Source organism: Meleagris gallopavo, chromosome 8 (assembly GCF_905368555.1).
Source record: "Meleagris gallopavo chromosome 8, MGAL_WU_HG_1.1, whole genome shotgun sequence".
In the NCBI taxonomy this organism is placed as follows: Eukaryota; Metazoa; Chordata; class Aves; order Galliformes; family Phasianidae; genus Meleagris; species Meleagris gallopavo.
In genome coordinates this window covers 9,549,574-9,565,290 of record NC_139411.1, presented here as the reverse complement: position 1 = coordinate 9,565,290, position 15,717 = coordinate 9,549,574, and the positions used below count along the sequence as shown (strand labels likewise).

Sequence of the window (15,717 nt, the reverse complement as noted above, 5' to 3'; positions counted from 1 at the left end):
GGAACCAGATTTCTAAAAAGACACTATTTCTAGTTCAGTACGAAAATAAATAGCAACATTTCAAAATAAAACATTTAGATTGTTGTCTGCTGTTAGTATTTTGTTGGCCAAGTTATTGTCAGCAGGATTAGAATGTTGGTAAAGTGGCCCAGCAGCTGCATGTGCTCAGTTTCTAAAACTGCAGCCTTACATTCTGACTTTACAATGTATTTCACACTATCATTGCAGTGCAGGAAGAACTCCTTGTACAAACTGTCCAAGTGTGATTAGATTTTGTTTGGAGGCTGAATTTATTGCAAAATAAAGCATCTTACAATGAGGAAAAGAAACTATATGAATTATGGAACCACTGTATTTTGACTGAATTAATACAGTTGGTTAACAGTGCTGTTTTACTACTTAAAAACTTGTGTAAAATATTGGAAGGATAATATATACTTTTCCTTGCATTTTTACATGGTTTATAATGTAATGCATACATTTCATGATTCGTTAAATTTTTTTTTAAATCTAATCTCACACAAAACTCTTTATCAACACTCAGAAAACAGCTGTCTCTTCCTAACTTTTATGGTAGGATTGTTTCATTTAACTCCAATACAAATAGCTATGTGTTGTGGCCCACTAAAACAATAACTTTTTCCTTCCTTTATTCTTTAAGTTTACCTTATAGATACAAAATCATCTCAATCACCATTGAGAAGTAATAATTCATATGTAAAAGATTTGATGATTTTACAGGTAGATATTTCCTAGTGCCCAAGGCAAACAAATGTGGCAGTCTTGTTTTCTGATTTCCAGGAGAGTCATAGAGGTCGTCAGTGATTCCATTTGGGTTCATGTGCACCTTCATGTGTCTTTCTAAGTTTTATCCTCCTAGTAGAGTTGAGCAGAAATACTTTTAGTTACTGCGCACAAGTTGGTCTGGCTTCAAGTTGTGCCAGGGGGAGATTCAGGTTGGATGTTTAGAAAAATTTCTTCTCTGAAAGATTGGGTAGGCATTGGAATGAGCTGCCCAGGGAGGTGGTGGAATCACTGTCCCTGAGGTTTTCAAGAAATATTTAGATGTTATACTGAGGGACGTGGTTTAGTGGGGATATACTGGTAATAGCTGGACAGTTGGAATGGATGATCTTGGAAGTCTTTTCCAATCTTGATGATCCTATAATTCTGAGATTTCTATGATTCTTTTTTTTTTTTTTTTTTTTTCTCCAGTAACTGAGTGGTGCATGTAGTCTACTGTTGAAGGTATATATCTGGCTCAAGGGCCTGTTAAGTTTGGTACTCTAGAGGGTATACATTTACTTTTTAAAGCTTCTGTGTAGACAAATTTACTATTGAGAAGTCTGGTAAAATACAGTCTCTACTCTTAAAACATTATTTATTAAACCAGTGTTTTACAATTTTTGCCACTGCAGTGTCTCAAAATGATATGAGTTGTATGAAATAAAGGTAGATATAAAAATCAGATTTTTGGGTAGAAGGCTTGGCTTTTAGTATTTTTGTATTTTATCTTTATGAATTGCATAAAGTATGATTTTGCACACTTGAGAAAATCAACAGTGTGTTTCTTTTTCTTCCTGAAATATATATTAAAAAAAATAGTGACCTTGCAGGTTTTAGAACCTGCAAAGAAAAGTGACTGGATAGTGAAAAATATTGAGGGCTAATGCTAGGGTACAGAGTAAGGGTTTCTTTGCAAATTTGTGACCTGGACTTGTTCCCCTTAAAATAAAACTTCTGCCTTCCTCCCCCTCCTCCCCCCTCGTTTGCTTGTAGAAAACTACAGGGCAGCAGGATTGCATTGACAGACCTATTTTGCAAATCAAACTGAAATAGGAAGTGAAAGATAATGCTATGAACCCCTAGTCAAAACACTGCATATTTGGTTTATTGTTTTACCGAAAGCATATGTGCCAGTCTTTGATCTGTTACATGCTTAAGTAACATCTTACTCACTTTAGACACACAGGGTCCTTGTGGTAGTGAGGCAGGATTAGATCATTTCTTCCTATTTTTCTTTCTTACGCTTGCAGTTTAGAGATATTTGTGAACAGAAGTGCCTGGTTCACTGCTGTAAAGTAGAGCTTGGAAAGTGTCACTAGTTACATCCTAGAGAAAATACAGTGAGATGGAGAAAATTAGGCAAAGTCATCAGTCAGCATTAGATTGGTTGGTGTAATCAACCATGCAGCTGCTGAAAGTGATGTGCTCCTTGAATGCAATAATTAACAACCTTGAGATGCATGGTTCTTCAGCAAAAATCCTGACACTTTTGAGTTGATGAGAAGTTTAACGGATTTCAGTCTAGAGAAGACTGATGTGCACATCAGATATAGTTTGTTTGTTTTGTTTGTTTTTCCAAAATAATGCAATTCAGTTTAAATTATATCTGCAGACTTACAACAAGATAAAAGTATATCTGGAATTTCTTTGTCTCTGTGGTGTAAGTGACAAAAGCTGTTCTGTTCTGAAGAAAATGACTCCTTTCTATTACCGAAACTTCCATTCCATTAACACTGCTCAATACAGAGTGAAAAGTCAGGTACAAAAAATTAGATGGTTCTCTGCTTTTTGGTCCTCTTCAGGTCTTTGTTTTTATTTCTGTCATTAAGAGCCTTTTCTGAACCATTTCATTCTCTATCACTATTTTGTGGAATGGTAGGGAACTATTGCAAAAGACATATTATCACTGTGTTACATTATATCTGAGTGAGGTATCAAATGCTAAATCCTGTTCTGCACAGTTTTTATGCACCATAGCAGCTCAGCATCTTGAGACATTTTGGGGAGAGTTGAGCAAAGGCAGTACACAGAAGGCAGCATGTCCCATCCTTTTCTTTTTGAGTCTAATGTAAGGGCCTGCTCCCTTTCCCATCTTTGCATTTATCTGTTTGGAGGCTGTTAGAGTTCGAAAAAGATTTAATTGGTTGGAGTAACACTAGTACTGGCTTTCTCTCTTTATAAATGTATCTGAGTTAGCAACAGTTATAATTTAAAACTACATGAATCTTACTTTATATGCTAGCAGAGATGTGTTGTTGTCCAATGATCTGTATGAGGAGCATTAAGGGAATGAAGGATGCCAACACCTTATTATACTTAAATATCTTCAAGGTATGTGAACGTGAAAGTACCTGTGAATAGCAGTCATTGCCCCTGCTGATCTTTTGAGACACCGCATGCTTACCTACCTGCTGCTCAGAGCAGCTGCCTTTCATTTGGATTTCTTTCCCACCACTTTCAGCTTTTAAGCTATGGGAAGCCTTGACCCTTTGCCCTGTGTTCAGTTATTTCTTCTCTAGTTTCTTAAATTTGCTGTTACCCTTACAGTATCATTTGCGAAGTATTGCTGCAGATTCAAGACATCCACATTCCATAAGCTAAGGAATTCAGACATCGTAGAGTTAGAGCTATCCAAATGTTACCCATGTAACTTCAGTATGAATCTCTGCATGCATATTTCCATACCCCCTAACCCATATTTTTTTTTTCCTCCCAACCATGCAAGGTGAAATCCCATTGTGTGTTTCTCTTGGGTCTTTGAAAAATTAATATATCTGTCATTCGTAAATAATCTTCACAACACTAACTTCTTCACAGAATCTCTTTTCCAGGATGAATTTCCATGTATCCATTCATGTTGGTGAATATAACGTTGCCTCATACACATTCTTGAGATTTACTATTACCTGAAGATCCATTTTAATTGTTTTTCCCTGATTAATCACTGTATTTTCCAAAACTGTGATTATAAAAGCAATTGTCAGTTCATTTTATTTTATAAATTCTTTTTGTTAATATTTTTCCAAATAATTCACATAACAAAACATAGACTGTTTGGGAAAGATTAAGGAAGAGAATACAACTTTGTATTTAAAAAGACTGTTGCTTTCCTGTGATTTTAAATTAAGCTGAGCTGAGAGATACTTAGAGAGATTTAGTGACAGATATTTAGTGTTTGTTCATTGATTTTATTGTTCAAGCTAGACTTCCCCTATACTTCTGTGTGCTTAAATTCAATTAACCATCTTCCTTACTGTTGAAATAAAAACAGTAACTTTCCACATCTGACCCACTATAACAGCTTTTAATTGGAAAAGAAATTAGATCCCAGGTATTAAAAATCAGAGTCTGCTTTACTATGACAAAAGTAGAAAAAAACTAGTGAGAGCAGTCTCCTGTCATACTGATAATGGGAACAAGTGCAGGAAACAGATTAGTCAGAGTTCTTTGCATCCCTGCAGATTATTCTCCTTATTGTAGACTGCTAATTCTCTTTCTACTGCTTTAGAATAGATTTCTTTTTTTCTAGTTAAAAGCAATAAGAGATTGTACTACATCTCAAATCTCTTTTTATTTCTCTTGTCTTCCATGTATATGGGAGTGTGGATGTGTGCATACTGTGTTTATGCAGTTTAATAGAAAGATAAAGTTGTACGGGAAGCATTACTGTTGTACTCAAGAAAATAAATGATGCTAGTCTTTGAAGACTTAAAAATTGTACACTATCAGTTAAAAGGTGAAATAATAATTCTGCACAGCTTTTTTCTTTGTTTAAAATCATGGAGTTTATACAGCAGTCACAGGGAATGCGAGTGGAATGTTACAGTAGTTATCATTCAGAACAAATCCACCATAACCCAGGAACAGGCTGTTTTGTTTCGGGGAATTCCTTTTTACTGGGCAGGGCCCGAATGCTGTGGGGAATCTTCTGAAGAGAAGATGCATAAAGAGATACAAGTTCAGGGCATTGGAGGCCAGGGTAATGCCAGCCATTGTTTCCTGGATGTGGCAGTAATCATAGAATGAGCTGATTGTCAGTCTCAGCATATATAAATCTTTGTAATCTCAGAATTTGTAAGCAAGTATGTGAGCAAATCTACTCTTTATTTATAACAGTACTAATGTGTAAAACTTCAAGCAAAACTTGGGAATATATTACATATTCCAGGTTGTCTGTTTCTCAGATTCATGTGTCCTAGTGTAGTGGTGAATTCACTGTGTGAATTCTGTCTTTTTTCCAGTACTCCTAACCAGATCAGCTTTTGTTGTTGAGTGGATGCATAGCAGAGACCTTAATGTATTTCTTCAGCTCTGTTTGCTTAAATACAAGTTCTGTTTTAGGTCAAGAAGGTAATTCTTTTTGAATGCTTTTAAATTTTTACATATCTTCCAAGTGACCTCTTAAAATGTCATCCTTTTTAAGACAAAAATAATCCTACTTACCTTAATATATATATCTTTATATGCTCCCCTTTAAGTGTTTTCTAATGATTTCAAAGTCAATACAGATTATTATATTAAACCTTTAATTTAAATTATACATGTTATACATGTATACATGTATATAGTATGCCTATTATACATTATACATAAATTATACATGTTATAGTATGCCTAGAAGTGTGGCAGTTTCAGAATTGGTTGTTTTCTTAATGTCAGTCCATGGCTTAAGCAATATGTAGTATCATGCTTATTTACTGAAAGTTCCACTGACATTTAAAACATTGAGATTTCTTTTCCCCTCCTAAGTTAAGGAAAAACTGTTTTCTGTTAAGATAACTTTTCTAAAATATAATAAAGGGATTCCCCCATAGTATTTCTTATTTTCTCTTAGTGATCTGTACTACTTGGTACATTTGAACAATCGCAGTTTGGCAGTATTTGTTCAGCCTTTCAAATTTGCCTCACTTGTTAGTAGGCTCCCTGCTGGCAGAACCTGGACCTTGAATGTAACAAAGCCAGTGAGGAAAAACTTCGTTGGAAATCAATGGTAACGGTTGTAGTCATAGAAATAGAGGCTTTAATTCACAGTCATTTCAAACAGTGCAGCTTTTGTGGATAGCAGTTATGCCTGATACCTTCATGTGCCTTTTCCTACTGCCTTGGTAGGCAGTAGACTATCAAGCTAGCTTTTTGCCTTTCCTGCCTGGTAGCATGTTGAACGAGAGCACTGAACCAGCTCAAAACTAGTGTAGCAAAAAAACCCGTTTTCTTGTGTTTCAGCTCACCAATCTGCTGCTTCATGACGACTAGCTTCAAGGCAAGGACGTGTGCGTAGAGATTTCATGGTAGTTCATAATTGGATTGAATTGAAGTTAAACAGAAACCTCTATGTGTCCCATGAAATAAGCTTAGGAATTATGCATACAGATATAGGGTTCATATGTATGTGTTTGTGTATATATATGTGTATATATATATGTATACTTATAGACTTAATAAGACTTACAGACTTATTCACTAGTTTTGGCTTCGGTGTACAACAGGACATTCTGTTTAGGGCAGACACCTGAAAAATAAGCCCTGTGACTTCAGTTAGATTAAAGGAGGTCATGCTGTTGTATACTGTGAACTGAATTTTGGAGGAGTGGGTGTTTTGTAGCATCTGGATGCCTTGCAGTGATAAGGAGCTGATCAGATCCACAAGAACTGGACTGTCTCCTAAGGAATGGAAAACAAATTAAATTCTGAAGTTTGTCACTAGTATGTCCTGGGGGTAAATGTCATCTTCATCTGAGATCTCATGATCAGCCTGTCCATGAGTGTGGCAAGCAAAATGAAGTAGGTAGAGAGCTTTTGGAAAGGTAGATTATCTGTATCATCACAGAGTATTTTTCTGCTCTTCTAGATGCTTTGACCTACTGCTAATACTTCAGGAAATCCGTTTCTTCCTCAGAATGAAGCCTCTGCCCATGTTTTATTTGAACATCTGTGCAGTGGGGGCATGAAGAGCCCCTGAAGTCACTAGCTAAAGCATAGAACTGTGGGGTTTCATTGTGGGCAGGCATTGCCTTAAATGTGAGCTGCAGTGCTTCATGTAACTGCCAGGCTGTACAAGAACAGTAAAAAGAGGTTGAATAGGGGAAGGGGCACAGGCTAACAGATTTGAAAGGCACAAGGAGTTATCCATACTCATCCAGCGTAGCCTATCTCTATTATTTCCTCAGGAACTTTGGTTCAGGAACTTTTTGGGGATTCATTGATATTTCCTGCCTAGTCCCCCTAACCTCAAACTTCTAAAATATATTTTATTTTTTAACAAGTATTAAGGTTTGTCAGTGTCTCATTTTATGATCTCTTCAAATTGGACTGTCCATATATGCATGATATTTTTGTGATTTTTTTTTTTCACTTTTCCTAATTTCCATATGCATGTGTATTCATATAGGAAATAAGTCAGGAGAGAAATTGTACTATAGAGAATTGAATAGGATTAAGATAATCACTTGGAATTTAGAAAATATATTGTCTAAAATTGTTTTCAATTCAGATTTAGCACACTGACTTACTACTTTTTTAGAATTTCTCTATTAGCAGATTATAAAACAAATAATTTCATAGGATCATAGAATCCCTAGAGTTGGAAGGAGCCTTTAAAGGTCATGTAGTCAACTCCCTTGTAATGAACAGGGACGTGCACAGCAAGATCAGGTTGTCTGGGGCTTGATCCAACTTCAGTTTGAAAGTCTCCAGGGATGGGGCATCAACCACATCTCTAGGCAACCTGCTCCTATGTCTCACCACTCTCATTGTGAAAGACTTTTTTCTTATGTCCAAACGTAAGTCTACCTTCTTTAAGCTTGAAGCCATTTCCCCTTGTTTTATTGCCACAGACCCTGCTACAAAGTCTGTTCCCTTCTTTCCTGTAGCTCCCCTTCAGATAATGAAAGGCTGCTCTCAAGTCACCTTGCAGCCTTCTCTTCTCCAGGCTGAACAGCCCCAGCTCTTTCTGCCTGTTCTCATAGGAGAGGTGTTCCATTTCCATGCACTGTTTTTGTGGCCCTCTTTTAGCTGTGCTCCAACTGCTTTATGTCTCTCCTGTACTGAGGACTCCACATCTGGGCGCGGTGCTGGTGAGGACTCACCAGTGCACAGTAGTAGAAGGGCAGGATCACCTCCCTTGCCCCACTGACCATGCTTCTTTTGATACAGTCCAGGGTATGGTTGGCTTTCTGGATTGCGAGGGAACGCTGTTGGCTCATGTCCAGCTTTCTGTTCACTAGTACTCCTAGGTCCTTTTCAGCAGGGCTGTTCTCAATCCTTCAATTCCCCAGTTTTGTATTGGTAGTGAGGTTTGCCTCGACCCAGGTGCAAGGTATTGCACGTGGATTTACTGTACCTCATGAGGTTCACCTGGGTCCACTGCTCGAGCTAGTCCAGGTGAACCTCTGAATGTCATCCCATCCGTCTGGTGTGTTGACTGCACCCCACAGCTTGGTGTCATCAACAAACTTGCTGAGGGTGCACCTCAATGTCAGTATCACTGGTGAAGATATTAAAGAGTATTGGTCCCAGCACTGATACCGCTCATAACTGATCTCCATCCAGACATTGAGCCATTGACCACCACTCTCTGGACTTGATCCTGCAAGCCAGTTCTTTTATCCATTGAGCAGTTGGTCCATCAAACCCTTATCTTTTCAATTTGGAGAGAAGGGTTTGTCAAGTCTTGCTGAGGTCATGGTAGATGACATCAGTGGCTCTTCCCTTGTCTGTTGATGAGTGACACAATCATTTCTTGTCATATTATCTTAGAAAGTCAGTTTTGGACTTGGAAAAGTTTTGTTGAAGTTCTGCTAGCATTTTAGAAGCTTCAGACAGCTGTGTTTTCTTCTTTTCCTGGGTCTTGTGGCTTAGCTCTATGAAGCATAGTATACTAGCATAGAGTTTGCTCTGTTACAGAGTAATAATGACTGCTTGCATGTCTAAACCATTTAATTGTCCTTGTGCTTATGTTTTCCAGATAGGAAATAGCATCACTGTTATGTATTTGTTTAAAAGAGGGATAAATTACAACATTTTCCTACTTCAAACCGGGATTTTGTGGATAGACATTCATTGGTAATTCACATTGCCAGTGATTGGTTCTCACTTATTTTTGATCATTTCACTTTTATATTCAAAAATTCTGTTCCTAAAAAATCTAGCCCTTGGTAGCTGTAAGCATGTAATACCATGAGAGTGGTGACTAGTTCTTAATGGTGTTGGTCATTAAGGTGATCAAGAAGTCTTTGGCAGGGAACACGGAGTAGGAACTGGTGGCTTCCCTGTCTTCCCATTTTCACTATGATATTTTCATGCTTTTTTGCCCCTTTCTACAGAACACCAAAGGGGGTGATCTCATATGCTGTCTGCCTCCTTTTTTTCATTTTTGGGAGCTCTATTTTAAAGATGTACTTCTAGTGTGCTTATCTCTGGGTTAAATAGAAGTACTAGCTATATCACACTTTATTATACAGCTTCTGTGCAGCAGACTTCTGTTTTGAGTAATTCTTGATTCAGTACACTTTTAGCATGCAAAAACTGTAGTGTGAACACTACAGTCATTGTTCTCTATTCTTCATGCTCTAAATAATTGGGCTGGGAGAGACAGTATTTGTTGTGATTCAGAGATCTTTTATCCAATATATTGGCCTAGGATTGAGAGTGATAGGGGAGCATAGATTAAATATTTAATGTCTTCACAAGTTCAGAAAAAGTTATTCATACCTTTTCCAGTGTGTAAACTACAAGCTTGTTAAAAACTTGAAATGTGAACAATATTTGAAAAAGCAAAAGGGATGTATGAAAAGCACATTCACAAAACTTTCATGCTCTCTTTATATATGCGTATACATATCTCTGCAAGTCTTTTTCACTGTTAACAATAACATGTTAAATGTCACCAATTTGGCATTATGTCAGAGAAATATTAGTAGCCTTGAAACTATCTGTGTAATTATAGAATAAAATTTAGAAAAAGCTTGATTTAATTCATATTAGCATTGTATTGTGTTGGTTTGTAATAAAACCATAGATGACTGGAGTCTCAAAAGACAATGTCACTCAGTTCAACCCTTTGCTGTGAGTGCAGAATCATCTTTGTATAGAGTAATTCCATTATTACTTTAATGTATTCTTGAACACACATAATAAAGGTGTCTTCACCATTCATTAAAGTTTATCCCATTTCAAATAGTGAAGCTTGGGTGTTATAACTCAAGCTTATGTCAGAATAAGCCCATGTATTTCAAATGATGTGCCTTGGCCAGCGCAGCTGCATTAGCTCAGATGGATTTTATTTGATAATTTATTTATTTTAATAGTTCTCCACATACAACTGTAGATTAAAATGACATTAAGTGTAGTTACAATACATAGCATTTAAATTGAGTTTAGACTATACAGATCTTCTCTTACAAGCTGAAATTCTTAGGTACCACTCTAGAAGAAATTGTAGATACTTATTTTTAAATCACAAGCTGTGAGAAATATTACTTGGTCTCAAAGAGTGAGATGAAATAAAGAAGTACTGAATAAAGACTACATAGGTAGCTAGATTTTTAAATTCATTCTGTATAGCTGTATTATCCTACACTGCAGTGGTAGCTGCTTCTAACCCTTTTGGCCATACTTCACTTACACTTCTGATGTCCATTATGCCTTTGAATTTAGGTGAATTCCTGCAATTGGGAAACCACTAAAATCTTCTGAGAGCAAATTGTCTATACACAACAAAGTGACTTTCATGGTAGATGATCAGATTATGGGGGATAATAAAAAATTCAAGATACACACCACTTGCCACAACTTTGTGATTATTCTGCCACAGTACTCACCTTCTCTTCTTGCTGAAGATGAAGGGCATCTTTAGAACAAAAATTTTCAATACTGGTAGTACATTTCATTCTCACTAATAAAAATGAACCAGCCTGGAGACTTTTTCAGATTAACATAGGGTTTCTGGATACCTGATTATCATATTGAGAAGTATCCTTATGAGGGTAAAGTTGAAGTTTCTTTGCTTTGTGACTTTCTCAGTTTTAATCAAACCTAGAGTAACCTAATCAAACTTGAGCTCAGGCTATGTTGACAGGCATTGAGTAAATTTGAAAGGCAGAAAGAGAAAAATTTATAAATTATGCTACTGTACTTTTTTTTTTTCTTGCTAGAAAGGTAATTGTTGCTTTGCTTATTTACTTTTTCATTTTGTTTAATTTTTTTACTTTAATAACGTTCCTTTTTTTTGAACATTAACCTAAGATGTGAAAGGTATGCTTATGCCTTTGCTGCTTGACTCATAGCACTTAATGTGGTCAGGATTTAAATGTATGCTGTAATTCCTTTCTTTGTATAACCTTACTTTAAATAGGGATATTAGGAGACTGCTGAAAATTAATCATTTACTTTCTATTAAAACATCAGTGACCAATCTTTGGGCTTGCCTGAGCTATATTGGAGCACATATAAAAATTTCAAGTATATAAGTAAAAAAACTTCCTTTATTTTTTTAATACTTGTCATTAAAACATTAAAAGAAAGCACCAAAAACTAGTAGTTTGGAAATGTGTGTTTTAAAGGGATCAGGTTTTTTTTTTTGTTTTTATTTCTCTTAATCAATATCTCCTTACAGCTTTTACCTAGGAAAATCAGAATAATCAACAGTATTTTTTTTTTGAAATTGAAATAATAACTTTTTACTGTTAGAACATAAGTGGAATTTCATATATACTTGGTGGGCCATGTCATTCCTGTATTTAAGAAGATATGTAAATTAGCGTGTTACATGTGGAGCAATAAAAAACCCAAATCCATCTTGCTGTATTTTCAGATCTACTGAAATCAAAGCAAGACCCCCAGTGGTGTAAGTAGATTTTAGATTAGGTTCTTAAAATTCAGGAGATGTTTCGGAAGAGATTAGTGAAATAGTGAACTCAGTTTTTTGGAATATTTATAAAGAGATAAAACAGTTTTTTAAAGATTCTGCCTTCTGCTATTCTATTGTCCTGAGTTTTCCTCATAATGAAAAAAAGTACTTTTGTGAAAGGAACCAATGAGCCAAGAGTGTGATTAAATGTTAGGAGGATGCTAGGTAATTGGATCTGTAGTAACTGTTTTTTATACAAAACTAAAGTATTTTTTATCATTAGATATGGTCTTATTAATAGAAACTATAATATTGTAAGTATATTTTGAAAATAGAATTAGTGTCAAGGATCAGTGGATTTTTTTTTATGGGCTATGAAAATTTCATGTCTGTGTGTTACAGACTGACTTTGTTAAGGCATTTTTTAGATGAACTCTGCATATATGTTGATGTTTTTAACTATAGAGACTTGCTTTTTCGATATTGAGCCATATCGATACTTCATTCTATATCTTGGTTGCTGATGAAGTGATCTTAATAATTTAATACAAGTATGTTAAAAGGTGCTGGTAGAATGGCTCATGTTTTCATAGGATCATAGAATCTTTTGAATTGGAAAGGGACCATTAAAGATCATGTGGTCCAACCCCTGCAATGAACAGGGACCCTACTGCTAGATCACATTGCTCAGAGCCTGGTCCAGCCTGATCATGAATGTTGCCAGGGATGAGAATACCACCACATCTCTGGACAGTGTGTTCAGTGCTTCACCACCCTTCTAATAAAGTACTTCTTCCTTATATCCTATCTAAATTTCCTCATTTTTAGTTTGAAGCCATCTCCTCTTGTCCTATCATAACAGACCCTGCTAACGAGTCTGTCCCCATCCTTCTTATAGCCCTCCTTTAGATACTGAAAGGCTCCTCTCAGGTCTCTCCAGAGCATTCTCTTCTCTAGGCTGAACAGCCCCAGCTCGCAGCCTGTCCTCATAGGGGAGGCATTCCATCCCTTGGATCATTTTGGTGTCCTTTCTCTGGATGGGCTCCGCAGACCCATGTCTCTGTCAAAGGCCTTACTGAAGTCCAGATAGATGACATTAGTGACTCTTCCCTTATCCACTGGTGTGACCTCCATTACAATTACGATCACAAACAAGGGGATGAAAGGATTAGGAGCAGCCCTGCTGAATAAGACCTGGGAGTACTAGTGTACCTCAGCCTTTTTCTTGTCTGTTGTTACTAGTCTGCCCTTATTACTCACTGAGGGGGGATACTGTGGACTTTCCTTTTCTGGTTCTTCTACACATAGAAGCCTTTCTCTGTAAAACCAGTTCTCCTGATTTTGTTACTAAAAATAGCAGGCACAGTGCTGCTCATGGGAATAAATTGATTAATAATATTTACTTTTCCGGGTTACCTTTTGTGATCATGGCATACTGATGTGTTAGCTTCTGAATCAAGAGTTTGAGTTAGTTATTTTTTATTGGAAATGGTAAGGTTCAGAGAGGTCTAGGAGGAAAGGAAAGGACCACAAGAAAAGCCAAGATAATTGTTTATTTAAACAAGAGAAGAATTAGCAAAGTAAAAAAGTGCAATTTCAAGAAGTATGCAAGTGTCATGAAGTCTATAAGTTAATTTGGGGACATTCAGAGTTGCTGATGAACCATACTAGTATTTCTTGAAACACTTTCTTCCTAAGTCTTCCACCTTAGGAAAGGCAGGATTACCATTATTTTCCCATAATTTTTGTTGAGAAAAAAGAAAAATTGTAGCAAAACTTAAATAAAATATATATGATGTGCTCTTATGTTGTTCTGAAAGCAGTGCTTCCTATTTATTTCCATGGAAACTACAAAAGGTTCAAAGAGCACAATGACGCTATTCAATACAGAAAATTCTCAGCTACAAAACATTATTTCCAATATAGTCACCACCTTCAGGTACGTGTTTTTGCCAGCCATGAACAAGAGCCTGCTGGCCATGCTTGTTAAAATCTGTGCCAGTGCAGGTGACCACTGTCACTGTTGCCGCTGCACTACCCACTGCCTCGCTGTGCTCATATTCACTGTTCAATCTCCATAAGTGTTTAACAAGTGGTGAGTGTCAGTGGGTGCCATTTTTTTTTTTTTTTTTTTTTTTCTGCATGAAGGAATTCATTTCCACACCTTTGCTTCATCTACGCTTCCATGTCTGACACCGTTCTGTCTGACTGCCCCTCTACTGCCATCTGTCACACAGCAACAAAATGCAAGGCAATACTGTCAGGAATGTTCAACCTCTACTGTACCACCAGCAACTACCTGTGAAATTGTGGGCCAACATAATATAGGAGGCATTGCTTTCAGAGCAGCGCTTATAAAGAATACTTAAATGTTAAAATCACAAAAGTGTTACTTCTCAAGATTATGGTACTCGAAATTTTTAAGGTTGCTTACAATTTTTCAGATTTTCATTTTTGTTCTGAACAATTGAAGAAATAAATGTAGTTCAAACTATTTTTATCCTGTATTTCCTTTTTGCCTCTTTTTAGGTTGCTTAGAATAATAAACCAGAATATATGAAATATGCTCATTATTAATGCAGTTCTAGTCAATGTAATGCGGAGTATGTTTCAGAGAGGTGCCTAACCCATTTAGGAATGTATGATGTAAACAACTTTTGATGGCATTGAGGTGTGAATAAGTCATGGGTCCAAGAAAACATATTTTTGTAGTCCTCTGCTTCAGAACTCTATAACCAACAAGGCTAGAGTCATGGATTTGAGGAAATTATCAAGTCAGATACAGGAAAAATGTCAAAATAATCAGAATTGCTTGATAACCCTCTGAGAGCGTAAGTGAAATATCAGAACATGATTATACTTTACTAGGAGATTGTTATTTATATGTTTTAGAATTTGAGTTTTGTCTTTTTGTACTGTCTGTGTGTGCAAATGATGCCGATGATAAGCAACTGTTTTAAGAATGGATACCTTGTTTCTTCTGAAAGGGAGGCTTCTGAGGTCTTATATCTATAATCAACTTTACCCCTGGATTTGCTTGTAGTTGTGAAAGAAGGGATGGAAAGCATAATATACTCTTAGTTGAAACCAACATAGAGCCTGAAAAATGCTTCTGTTTCTCAAGGTATATATTATTCCTATTGAATATTACATAAGTTAATGCCTATCTCTTTCCTTCCTGTTTCTTCTGTGTCTCCAGCCTCTAAGTGATAGGAAGAAGTACTTGAAGTTTTGTTGCAAATGAATATGAACTATACTTGTTTGAGGATATGTGTATGATAGATTTTTCAGGCTGCGCTCTCTCTTTACTCATTGTATTCTCTGGGTTTGGTATCCTTTGCTTTGATTTTTGTTTAAAGGGTGAAGGGAGATGCAGTGGTACCAATGTGTTAAGCAAAGTAGTGCCAACTAACTGAAAATTTACATTTTCTATTTGATTCGAGAAAACAAGGATCAGCTCCTGTGGTATGTCCAAGTGACACTTGATATTTTTTATTTTAAAGATCTTTAAGCAGTTATGTTTTGGTTCAGACTGAAAGCAGATTGTGAAATAGGTGAACAGTACTTCCAAGTTTGAGTGAGGTCCTTGGGTGATATTGCTGTTGAAATAGTGGCAAGATTTTAGGAGTATTGCCACCTACACCTTTTTAAAGCTCTCTTGCTCTTCAGTATTAACTACTGACAGCTTACATGCATGCCAAGTGCATTTTTGTCACTCTAATGTTCTCTGCTTATAACCAACTGCATTACTATGATAATGCTTTTATAAATAGCATTGTAATCAATGTGACTGGCAGCTCACCAGAAAGAAAAAAAAAAATTAGAGGTTTTATCCTTTTTGGCCTCACTGAATTTTGTTATCTCTTGTGAGTTTTTTTATTTTGTCTGTTTGTTTTTAATAGTGATTCCGGAGTTCATTAGTCAAGTAAATATTGCACTGGAGAGCTTAAGCAAGAATACAGTACATCTGTTTGATGATAACCAATTTGTGGATGTTTCAAAGAAGGTTTATGATACAATTCACAACATCAGATGCTCAGTCATGATGATTCGGGTAAGTTTTTGATTTGTTCATTTAAAGTTCG

The 15,717-nt window shown here is 36.3% G+C and overlaps 1 protein-coding gene across 5 annotated transcripts in view; it reads left to right on the top strand.

Moving 5' to 3' along the window:
* The window catches only part of CTNNA3 (catenin alpha 3), a 422,209-nt gene that overhangs the window by 328,066 nt on the left and 78,426 nt on the right, over positions 1-15,717 (top strand). For all 5 annotated transcript variants that reach the window (XM_031554365.2, XM_085230255.1, XM_085230251.1 and 2 more), the window contains one exon: positions 15,535-15,686. In XM_031554365.2, coding sequence (XP_031410225.2) covers positions 15,535-15,686 — 152 coding nt within the window. The remainder of the gene's footprint in view (positions 1-15,534; positions 15,687-15,717) is intronic.